Source organism: Camelus ferus, chromosome 1 (genome assembly GCF_009834535.1).
Source record: "Camelus ferus isolate YT-003-E chromosome 1, BCGSAC_Cfer_1.0, whole genome shotgun sequence".
In the NCBI taxonomy this organism is placed as follows: Eukaryota; Metazoa; Chordata; class Mammalia; order Artiodactyla; family Camelidae; genus Camelus; species Camelus ferus.
Window position 1 is genome coordinate 3,247,314 of NC_045696.1, and position 12,238 is coordinate 3,259,551.

At 55.1% G+C, this 12,238-nt stretch overlaps 1 protein-coding gene across 1 annotated transcript; it reads left to right on the forward strand.

Annotated features, from left to right (window-relative positions):
- The first annotated feature begins 7,782 nt into the window (after positions 1–7,782).
- TFF2 (trefoil factor 2) lies at positions 7,783–10,896 on the forward strand. The gene is made up of 4 exons (XM_032460252.1): positions 7,783–7,939; positions 8,543–8,692; positions 9,711–9,857; positions 10,698–10,896. The coding sequence occupies exons 1-4, from the start codon at positions 7,861–7,863 to the stop codon at positions 10,709–10,711; spliced, it is 390 nt and encodes a 129-aa protein (XP_032316143.1). The 5' UTR covers positions 7,783–7,860; the 3' UTR covers positions 10,712–10,896.
- Positions 10,897–12,238: the final 1,342 nt, after the last annotated feature.

Here is a 12,238-nt window from a genome sequence, read left to right on the forward strand (position 1 = left end):
CTTCTACTTCAGAACAAGGCAGAGGAGTGATGTGTCAGTTTAAAGTTGCCTTGGTTTTAACATACGTGAAGCCATGAGCATGTGAATGAAAGATATTGCCAGTCATATCAGCAAACGAAGGGTGCTGTGACCATCAAGTCAGCGCGCGGAGGGAACTCAAGACGGGGAAGGACAGGACACGGGCCCTGGTTCTGAGGTGCACATCAAAGGAACGATTTCAGTGGGCCCAGACCTTTGCACCTCCCCACACACAGAAAAGCACTAAATTCCTTAACTTGAAATATCTGGTTTTATTTAATTAGCAGTCACATTTGATGTCCCAACTACCTGGTCTTTGTTGCAAAAACCCTATATATCCTGGCTCCTCCCCTGCCTCTTCGGAGGCGTCCCTCAGAGCGACTTGAGAGGCTGTGTCCTGGGCTCGAGTCCTCAGGACATCCACCGAATAAAGCGTAACTCTCAGCTTTTTGGTTGTGCATTTTATTTCAGTCGACAAGGCTAGTCTGGCCTTTAGATACTGGCCAGGTGGTGGCCCCGGTGGCCTACATGTCCCACATGCTGCTCTTTCTCTCCAGTCTGGATACCACTAACTCAGGAACATTCTAGAACTTCACATGCCCCTGAGGAGCCTCAGACAAAAGTTCAGGACATGTCTCATGGGGGGAAGTCAGGGGTTTTCTGGTGGATAATTGGTGTGGGAGGAGCCACGGCTGTGGCCAGCCCTGCAGGGGACACGGAATAGGTAGGAGCGTGTGATGCAGGAGCTATGGGTGGGCTCAGCGCCCCACGTGCCTGAGGAGCAGGGCCAGAGCAGGGCCAGGCTGGGTGGGTGTGCGGAGAGGGCCCGTGGAACAGGAGCAAGTGCTGGCCCTGAGGCGGGCCGGGCCACGCCCCACCAGGGGCCCAGGCTCTCACAGTCTGGAGGCTGGACGTCCGAGATCCAGGCGTGGGCAGGGCTGCTTCCTCCTGAGGCCTCTCTCCTGGGCGTAGAGATGCCACCCCCTCCTGTGTCCTCGCACGGTCATCTCTGGGGTCTGTGTCCTCATCTCCTCCCTAAAGACTTCATTTTAGCTTAATTACCTTTTAAGGGATTTGATCTCCAAATGAGGTCACATTATGAGGTCCTGAGGGTTAAGACTTCAACATACGGACTTGGGGGAGACAGCTCAGCCCACGCCAGTTGGTGTCTTTTCCTTGCGGCCCGGGAGCCCTAACACACGCAGCTGCCGAAGGGCAGCCGTCCTGGCGGTTTGCTGCCGAGATCAGTCAGTTCTGCTACAGGCGGTGACGAAGCAGAAGTAACCGGAGACCGAGAACGCGTCAGGCACTGACGGCGCACGGGTTCGGGGACCGTGAAGCATAGGTGACGTCCGTGCGACGTGCTAAGAGCCGACAGCGAGTGAGGTGGAGACCTGCAGGGCGTGCTACGCGACAAAGAGGATGCAGCAGGCAGAGCGTCACTCTGGACGGGAGAAAGTGGAGAGGCCAGTCTGCAGGGAGCAGGCGGCTCGTCTCCAGGCTAACCGCTCTGTCATCCTTCATCAGACTCCCACTGGTGACCCTGCCCTGGCCCAGTCGGGCCCCCTGTGCCAGTCCAGAAGTACAGGCCAACAGCAAGGCTGCTCTGCGGGTAACCGGGATCTGCAGCTGGCCCACAGTGCTAGGCCTCAGACTAAGACCCAGCAAAGCCTGGGTCTGTGGTGGCCCCGTCCACCTCCTGGCCCTTTGCTCAAACCCCAATTCTGCTCCTTGTTCCTGAGCATTAGCGAGACAGGACATATGAACATCCTGGGACCCAGGATCCAGGTATGTGGTCCTTCCACACACTTGCGTCCCGTGCAAAGTGTAAACCTGCCACTTCCGCCCCCCACTTTCCACCCCGGGCTGGAGACTGATGTCATAAACTCCACGGCTCATGCACCTTTGTCAGACCCGTGCGCCCTTCCCCTCTGCGGCTTGTCGCGCCCTGGGAGGTTATCACCGCTTCCAGATAACTTCCCACACAACAACAGGCTTCTGTTCAGAACATGTTGAACTAAGGACCAGACCAGGAAACAACTGCTGAAGCCGGGCTGCGGTTTCAGATCCTATTTGCAGGGTCACTGGGGGGGATATTGTTACCGAAGGAAACTTGGTCACCTTTCAGTGAGTGCAGGCAGGGTCAGGGCCATTTGTGGAAATACTCAGAGCCGGTAAGCCCGGCCGGACACATCGGCTAAGAGACCCACGCGCGGCCCGTGCCAGCACAGGGGCCCACGGGGAGGGGACGGCGGCTGCTAGGGGACAGCCACTCATCTGAAGGCCTGGGCAGGTAGATTATAGTTACTCACGGGAAGACAGACACTATTATTGTAAAGGTATTGCTTAATGGTTCTTCTTTTTAAAAAAAAAAAAAAAAAGCATGTTCTTTTCCCTTTTATTTTTTTCGGGGGGGTAAATTAGGTTTGTTTATTTGTTTATTTCTTTATTTATTTAATGGAGGCACTGGGGATTGAACCCAGGACCTCGTGCATGCTAAGCACACGCTGTACCACTGAGCTCCACCCTCCCCCTGATGGTTCTTAATATTGCCTTGAGCTGGACGTTTTGAAAGTAGCAAACAGGTTAAATTAGGCAGAGGCACGTATACCTACACACGTACGTGGTACAGCGAGGTCGAGCAAAACTAAAAAGTGGGGAACATCTGTGCCAAAGGCAGACGCTGAAGGGATTTTTCTACCCTTCATCTGACCTAGTTCATCAGAAGGGCTGAGAGTTTCCCTTGCTTGCAAGCTCAGAGCGTCACGGGCGCCGGCAGAGGACAGGAGATGCCTGGTTCAGAGATAAAGGACTTCGTTACTCATCGCAGGGCGAGCTGCGTAAGAATCAGAGTGTTTGTGTCGGTTCCCTTTGCCCCCAAGTCCTCCAGGGGTGACACTCGTGAGCTGAGATGGGTCCCGGCACACACAGGGGGTTGTGTTCCCGGAGAGGAACCCTGACCTCTTAAGGGGCCCAAATCTTTTAAAGGGCAGAAAGTGTGCCTGCCCTCTGCTCTGGAAAGACACCTTATCTACCTTCCAAGGTACAAAGACAGTCTGGGAGGAAGAACTGTTTGGTTCGCCCCCGATTCATCTCATTGGAGAGGGAGGGATTTCCACTCAAGGCTCTGAGGATGGTGAAACCTGAGACACCCAACACAGCTGGACAGCTGGGACAACAGCAGTTTAGGAGCCACACATCGCACACCCCAGGGGAGGAAGACGTCCCGCCATGCAGGCCACGTGGAGGGCGCACTCAGGGAGACAGAGGACACCCAGGGGCCGTGGGAGGAGGCTTCGCAGTGTCGCGAGGGCAGGTGCCCGCTGGCTCCGGCAGGAGGATGGGGCTGGCTTGTTTGAATAGCTCTGCGGGCTGGCGGGGAGGTGAAATCCACTGCTCAGGACCAGCAGGAACTGTGCCTGGCCTGTCGATAAGGGGGTTGTTTGGCGAAGGGGCCTTATCTGTGGGAGCAGGGTGGGAGGAGACCTGGCAGTCAGGCCACCGGAGGCCTTCTCAATTTTGGGACGCCAAGACAGCACTTAGCATTCAGTTGTGACTTTAGGTCCTACACTGTCTGAACAGTCAGTGCCTCCTTCACAAGCCGTGCAGAGACGGGGGAGACTCGTGCGGAGGGGTCTCCTGGCCTTCGGTGTTCTACATATGCTGCTTTCAAGACCAGACTGTAGAAGGGAAAACGCTCTGAGGTTGTTTCTGTCCCATTCCATTTATAAATAAAATAATGTACAAATATTTCCCTCCTCTTTTATTTGTTTAAATTCATTTTTAGGAAGTTTTAAGACTAAAATACAGGGGCAGGCAGGATTTTTTCTTAAAAGGCCAGAGAGCAAATGTTTCAGGTTTTGAGGCTCCCCCACACAGTCTCTGCCACAGTTAATCACCTCTGCTGTCATAGCTCAGAATTCACCGAGCTGGTATGTAAATGAGTGGCCATGGGTGAATTTTAATAAAGTTTTATTTCAACACAGGCAATGAGCTCACGGGCCATAGTTTGCCAGCTCCTCCTATGTCATTTCTCCTTGACACGTGGTGAACTAGATGGTTTAAGTATTTTTAAGTTTTAAGACTGGCCAGCACCTGCTCAGGCACAAAAGAGATACAAAAGAGACATTTTGAAGGAATGTAAATCTTGCCTCAAGCTCCTCAAAGTTGCAGAAAGAGGAATTACACTGCACAACATATTGAAAAATGCTAAAGTTTATGTCCATCCAATTATATCCTCAACTACAACTCAGCAAGACATCTCTAATTTCATTCCTTTCCAAACCCTGTATCAAATTCTCATTAGCATCCGTTCAACTGTTGATTTCTTCTCCCAGCTTTGGTCATGTTCTTTATTATGTAGATAAATTAAGTCCTGGGCTTTAAGAGTCTAGGATTTACCCACTCTGCTGCTGAGCACAGCCAGACTCCAGAAACTGGAGACAAACTGGATTTGCACGTCGTTCAGCCCCACCTTCTACATTTAGGAACACTGGGCATGTAAATGTTGGTAATAAAAATACTTTTTCCACTGATGACAATGGCAGGATGCTTTCGAGGTTTTACGAGGTGTGTGAGATCTTGGAGAGCATTTAGTGAGCCCTCATTCCATGTCTCCTTTTACAGATGAGAAGAGTAACCCAGAGTCGCGGAGAGGCTTGCCTTAACGCGTGCATCTGCCTCCAGGCGTTATGCTATGAGTTCCAGAAGGTGCTCTGGGTGACGGGCGACGCGAGGTGGCCGACTCCTGCTCCTCATCTCCTGGATGTCAATTACCTGTTTCGCCACCCCACACCCCCTCTCTGAGTAAGTCTAGTTTGTGCAGACACTGAGTTTACTTCTGGGGATTCAAAATGAATGAGCCATAGGCCCGTCTCTGGATGTCGCCCTGCACTTCCTTTCTGTGTTGTCTGGGGAACTGTTTTGCCCCTGTAGACGATAAAATGGGGGTCTCATTTTAGCTCTTCCTTTAGGTTGTCATAAGAATTAAATGAGGTGTAGTGTGTGAGACTCTTAGAATCTCATCTGGCACCAAGTTGGCCCACAGTCTTGGCTTGTTAATTCATAAAGGAACCAGAAGAGAAAAACTCCACTTAGAGTGCAGGGGTGGCTGGTGCTGTGAATCAGGGGAAAGAAGGATGCAAGGAGAAGGGGTGAAGGGCACCCGTCTTCTCTCAAGGGAAGCAGAGGAGGCCTTCCCACAAGAGGGGGCTTCTGAGCTAAGAGCTGAAGGACAGACAGGAGTCAGCAAGCCAAAAAGCTGGGGGAAGGGCAGTGCAGAGAGAAGGGGGCACACAGCCAAAGGTCAGAGGTCAGGGTGTGTCCAGAAGGCAAGATGCTCACATTACGAAGCAGACCTGGCGATCGAAGAGGATGGGGTGCGTGGAGGCCGGTTCATGAAGGGTCTTGCTTTTCATACGCAAGAAGCTCATACTCGGTCTTTTCCGTTAAGGCTGGGAAGAGCGAGGGAGTGGCGGGGAGCGACCTATATAGATTGTCACTTTATAAAGGTAATTAAGACAGCAGATTTTTGTCTGGATGGGGACAAAACTTTGTGGCTGAGAGACTAGTTAGGAGATGGCTGTAGCAAACCAAGCGAGAAACCATGAGACTGGACTGGGAGGTATGCACAGAGTCTGGACGGCGCTCTCTCTGAGTAAATCCAGCCCGGCGGGGAGTGTTGGCAGCAGCCTGGAGAACTTGCACCTGCATCAAGGGACTCCCAAGCTTCAGCCTGAACAACCTTCTTAAGATTCCTCGGAGGACAGATTTGCAGGTGACATGCTTTCTGCTTTTGTTTGCCTAAAAACATATTTTGAAATCTCTGTACTTTCTGTTCAATTCTGCTAGAGTTGCTCTAAAAAAATAAAATCTATTTTAGAAAGTATTTTGCCTTTGTGTTTGAAGGATATTTTCAGTGAGTATAAAATTCTGACTTGACAGGGTTTTCTATTGCTTTTAGCACTTTAAAGTTGTCATTCCGCTGCCGTCCAGATCACAGTGTTTCAGTTGAGAGGTCACTCATAATTCTCCCCTGTAAGTAGCGTCTTTTTGCCAGTTGCTGTAAAAATATTTTAAACTTACTTATTTCCAACAATTCGATCATGCTGTGCCTTGATGTGGTTTTCTTTTCTTGCGTTTACTGAGCTTCTAGGATATGTGAGTTTGTATTTTTCATCAAGTTTGGCCTAAACATTGGCCATTACTTTTTTCGAATACTTTTTCTTGCCCAAATATTTCTTCCTCTCCAGCTGGTACCCTAATTGCACGCATGTTAGTCAGTCTGCTGACACTAACACACGTCACGGGTCACGGAGGTTCTGTTGATTTTTTTCAGCCCTTTTTCTCTCTGTGCCCCAGTTTGGAGAGCTTATACTGCTCAGTGCTAAACACTTAACAAAGGAACAGACTGACGGCCAGTGGATGACAGTGGCGCAGGGAGCGCTGAGAATGGTCCAGTCATAGCTGCATCTCCAAGGAGCACAGGCTGTGTGAGACGCTGGAACTCAAGGTCGAGGTCCAGCCCCCGCCCGAGCCCCTGTGATGGGAGCGTGACCACCCGATACACCCACAGAGGTTGTGCTGGGCACACAGCCACATCCAGCTGGGGAGCCACTCACAGTGTAGACATCACACCGGTCGTGAGGACTTCCCTGCAGGTGGAAGTAACTTGTCTTGAGGAAAATGTGCCTTCTTCTAATGTGCACACAAGCACCATATGGGTGGAGAGTGTCCTAGCTGGGGCCTGAGCACCTCCACCTGGGCAAAGGAGGCATCTCAGGGAAGATGCAGGGTGACAGGGACACGGGACAGGGAAGGGTGACTTTTTCAAGGTTTGCCAAGTCCTGATGGTCACTCACTGGTCTGGAGGGGCTGGGGCTGGAGCTGGCAGAAGCTCTGAGCACAGAGGCCTGCTCTCCAGAACCCAGGGACCCTGGGTTTTGGGGTACCAAACATCTCTGGGTTCCCAGCAGCTCGAGCCCAGCATGACAGACTGGTGGCTCCAGTAAGCCCCTCGCTGGTGGGGTTTGGGGGCGTGGTTTACGGTCCTCTCGTCCCTTGGGTGTCTCCTCTCTGCTTCTCCTTTCTCTCTCTGGGTCCACAGACGCCCTTCCACAGAGCACCTTCTCCCCAGGCACGGGCTGGTTCACAGACACCATCTTGTAATAAACACAGACAGTTTCCACGGAAGGAAAAAATGACAAACTTCAGGGTTTGCCGAAGTTAACTTGATGCTTTTACACTCATCCAGGACTGTGTCTTTCCCTCGTCAGCCTCATCTCCATGGAGAGTGCCCCCCTCCCCAAGACGGAGACAAGGAGATGCAGACGAGGGGCTTGGAGGGGGGTCCACGGTTCCTGGTGGAGGGGGCTTCTCTGCCTGCAGCCGGCCCAGGCGTTGTCTGCAGTAGGCTTGGGCCCAATGTGGCAAACATTCCTCCGTTAGCCACGTACTTTATCAGGAGAAATACAGACCTTATCCCTCCCGGGGTGCAACTGTGCCAGCGCCCAGCGCCAGACGCCCACGCGGCCCGCCCTCCACGTCAGCACCTTGGCACGACCCGGATCCCCGCCCGGGTAGAGGGAGGCCTGGCTGTGCGCTCACGGGGAGGTCGGCGCCCCCAGCCCGGAAGCCTCCCTGCCCTGTCACCGCTTGGCCTCCCAGCAGAGCCATCTCAGCTCCTTTTCCTAACAAAGGCCCCTAAGCGCTGGTGGTGTGGGGAGAGAGGGGGTTATCTTGCTTGCTGAGCAAACAGAGAGGAGCTTATAAAACGCCCCAGGCAGTGGGGACTGGGGACTGCGCTCTCTGCAGGCGGCCCTGGGGGAGCAGCTGAGCGTGGACATGGGACCCCGTGGCGCGGGGCTCCTGGCGGCGCTGCTCGCGCTGGGGCTGAGCGCCCCGGCCGGGGCCCAGAAGCCCGGTGAGTGAGGGCCCGGGGTCTCGCCGGCCAGAAGCGCTGGGGCCAGTGAGCCCAGAGGCTTCCAGCGGCCCGAGCGCCGGGGGCGCGGCGGGGGCACGTGAGGGCCTTCTTCCTGCCCCTCGGTGGGTCTCTATTCACGTCGGGCTCCCTCACAGAAAAAAGGCAGGTTGAGAGGGGAAGCCGCTGGGAAAGCATCCTAAGATCTGGGATGCTGGCCACATAGCCAGAGCCCGCTCATGCTCACCTGCTTTGGAGCCCTTCCGGAAGGACAGTGGGATGGGGGCTGGGGGCGGGGGTGGGGCCTCCCAGGAAGGCCCCTTTGGGAAGGTCAGGGCAGGTGCGGGTGCGCCAGCCCGAGGACGGGCTCCTGGAGGGCCTGCCTGGCTCGCTTTCACCCTGACCTTGGCCTGAGTCCACCTGTCCACCCCTCTTACCAGAAGGGATTTTCGTTTGTTTGGTTTTAACAAATAAGCCACCTTCAGCTGAGCCCAGTCAGCTGAAGGACATTGCGCGGTTCACACATGGGAGCGAGAGCGCCGCCCGTCCCAGGGAGGGAGTGCCTGGCTGAGCCGAGGGTGGGCTGGCTGACGCGCGTCCCCGCAGACCCCTGCCAGTGTTCCCGCATCAGCCCTGCCAACCGGGAGAACTGCGGCTTCCCTGGCATCTCCAGCGACCAGTGCTTCACCAGGGGCTGCTGTTTCAACTCCGACGTCCCCGGGGTCCCCTGGTGCTTCGAGCCCCTCCCAAAGCAAGGTACGCACCAGACAGCCGGGCCCCTCCTGTGCCCCCGGCCCCCACGTCCACACTGGACCCCAAGGGTCAGCCATTTGCCCTTCCCGCAGACTTGTGGGGACCCACGTTTTACTGTATTTGAGGAAAAACCAATTCTCAAGCCCCTCTTGGCTGTTAAGGTGTAGTTCCTGAAAAAGCTTCTAAGGGACATGAAGGTGTCAGTCAGTGTTTCTTTCTGTTTTTGGGGGGGGAGCGAGGGGGAGGTAATCAGGTTCATTTATTTATTTATTTTTATTATTATTTTTTTTAACGGAGGGCCTGGGGATTGAACCCAGGACCTCGTGGATGCCAAGCACACTCTACCACTGAGCTAGACCTTTCCCCCCCCAGGAAAATATTAACACAGCTGCACACAGACTCCAGATGTTAAGAAATTAAGTTACTGTAAGTTCTAGGGTTACCTTTTCAGGATGAGTTTTATATTTGTGCACATTATCAAGTTGGAAAGTCACTGATTCCAAGGGTTACACACAAAAAAGTGTGTGTGGAGCTCGGGCCCCGCAGCCTCCTGTCCACTCGCTGGCTCCAGGAACGCGGCTCAGAGGCGCCCAGGCTCCGGAGGACCCAAGACCAGCGGCTGGTTGTGGGGCCGCTCGTGGCCGGGGCTCTCCGAGTAGTGGGAGTATTGCTGGGTTTCAGTACTTTGGTCAAATGCTTCACATCCTTACAGGGTCCTCCCAGGGGTGACAGTGGGCCGCCCGCTTCACAGAGCAATGTCTGGTCCAGGGAGGAGAAGCGACTGTCCCAAGGCCCCGGGATGCCAGCTCCCCTGACCTTTGGCCTCTGTCGGGAGGAGGGGGTGGCCCCTCGCGGTGCTCACACTTAGTCCCAGGGTGACCATCCCGGAAGCCCCAGAGCCCCGCCCCCCCAGCCCGGGAGCCCAGCGGCGCTCCCCTGGGAGGAGGGAGCAGACGTGTCTGGGGAGCCAGCCGGCCTAACCGGGTCCCCATGCTGTTCCCAAACCGGCGCCGCGCGGCAGAGTTGGAGGAGTGCGTCATGGAGGTCTCCGCCCGCAAGGACTGTGGCTTCCCGGGCATCAGCCCCGAGAACTGCACGGCTCGGGAGTGCTGCTTCTCCGACGCCATCCGGGATGTGCCCTGGTGCTTCTTCCCGCTCTCCGTGGAAGGTGACGTCGGGGCCCCGGGCACAGATGGGTCTCGGGGGTGGGGGGACCTGGGGTGGGGAGGTGTCGTGCCGGACAGGAGGCCTGCTGCAGCCCAGGCCCGGTGCCTGAACCCAGTGGCGGCCAGTGCAGGAAAAACATCCTCCCTGATGTGGGAACCTGCCTTTACTGGGAACCAGCTCTGAAGGCAAGTCCAGAAAGTTCCTGAAAATGACAGCTTTTTAACAAGTCAAAGCCTCTGGCCTCCTCGTTACGTCTCCTGTGACTCGGCCTCGGCCACGCCCCTGGGCCCCGCCGCTGGTGGCATCATTACTTTTGGAGCTTCTGAACGTCAGGTGCTGTGCTGGGCACCGGGGCGGGACTCGGGGAAAGCAGACGTGGTCCTTCCCTTCGTGGACCGCGCTGCTGTCCCCTGCGACAAGAGGTCCCGCCCCGGCGCCAGTCCCCGGAGGCCCATGTCCCCGACTCCCTTAGTTGCAGTGTGTCCCTGACACCGAGTTTGCCAGGGCCAGGAGAGACCCGGTATTTCCACAAGACGGGCAGAGAGCACCGACCTTGGAGGACGCCTCTCCACAGTTAGGAAATCGGGATGTTCTGAAGAGCACAGCCGTGGCTCAGAAATATCCAAGTGATTTTTTGTGTGTGACCTAAGGGTCTACCTGGAAAGTTACCAGTTAACTGGGGAGAATGGCACCCGGCCCCAGGGGACCGTGTCCCCTCGGCAGCTCCTTCTCCGGTGGGGTCGGCAGGAGTAAGGGCCGTGGTCGCGCGAACCCGCAGACTCTTGGCACAGGCCCCCCGCTCCCCGTGGTCCTCACCCACCGTCCCCCATTTCACTTCCAGACTGTCATTATTAAGAGGCAGTGGCTTCGGAAAAGCCCGCCTGGCTCCTTGCAGGCCCTGCAGCAGGAGGACGCGCACCGGCCCGCAGCTTCAGGCGTCATGGCTCCTGAGCCCTTGGATTGTCTTCTGCTTTTTCCCCTTCTCAGTGGTTTAACAGACAAATTCTTCGAATAAAGAAAACTCTTACAATCTGCTACAATTTCATCTTGGCTTCATTGACACAGAGGTGGCAATGGCAGTGTGTGTGTGTGTGTGTGTGTTGTGTGTGTGTTTGTGGGTGTGTGTGTGTGTGTGTGTGGGAGGGTGTGTGTGTGGGAGGGTGTGCGTGTGGGGTGGTGGGTGTGTGGGGTGTGTGTGTGTTTGTGTGTTTGTGTGTGTGTGTGGGAGTGTGTGTGTGGGGGGGGTGTGCGTGTGGGGGTGGGTGTGTGTGGTGTGGGGGAGGGTGTGTGTGTGTGTGTGTGTGGGTGTGCATGTGTGGGGGGTGTGTGTTGGGTGTGGTGTGTGTGGGTGGTGTGTGTGTGTTTGTGGGTGTTTGGTGTGTTTTGTTTTTTTTGTGTGTGTGTGTGTGTAGGTGTGTGTGTGTTTGTGTGTGTGTGTGGGTGTGTGGGGGGTTCGTGGGGGGGTGGTGTGTGAGGAGACAGTGTGCATGTGTGAGTGTGAGTGTAACTTAATACTCTTCCATTTGCTACGAGAGCAAGAGTTCTTCTAGTGCGTTCGGGCCACGTGGCAGCAATAAAGCATCGCACGTGAGAAATTTCAGGATCCACCATCACTTTATAACGCCCAAGCCCAGTCGTTTGTATAAAATCTCAAATGACTTTAGCCCTAAAAACCTCCTGGAGCAACACACCATTTCACATTGCAATTACGAAGCTGCTTTACTCCTACCCAGTGCCTCACAGACCACCTGCTATTAAAACGAGCACAAGGCGGCCGAGCATCTCTCCCACAGGTGAGGGGCCTGGGCTAGGTTAGCTCCCAATGCTCCCGGGCACTTGCTCCCACGCCTTCTCCCCTGGCAGCTGCGCCAACGTGCAGCCGTGAGAAGCTCTTCCGGAGGGGAGGCTGACAGCTCTCATCAAGGCTTTTACGCAGCTTGCGGGAAGGTCATTGTGTGAAAGGTGTTTCTGGCATCTCGGTGAAGGCGTCTGCAGCTCAGGAGTGGGAGTGCGGGGAGGGTGACCCCAGGCCAGCCTTTTTGTGGCCTCTGCCTCTCCCCTGACTCCTGGTCCAGCCTGGGTGCACCCAGCATCCTGGAAATCCAAGCCCTCTCCTTCGGGGTGGGGGAGGGACCGGCGGCACTGGCTTTGCACTGAAAGTGGGGATTTTAAAAATTGCTTCTTCAAGGAAGGCTCTTGGCCCCACATCACCTCTCAGGACCCCTGTTTTGAGAAGGGGCCCCTATATGGCCTCATGCCCCTGTCGGGTCTTTATCTTGCCAACAATGAACACAGAAGCTCCGTAAAACAGCGTCTCTTGTTGGAACACGGGCTCTGAAACACTCAAGGCCGGTGGCTGGGGGAGACAGACTCGACATCTGT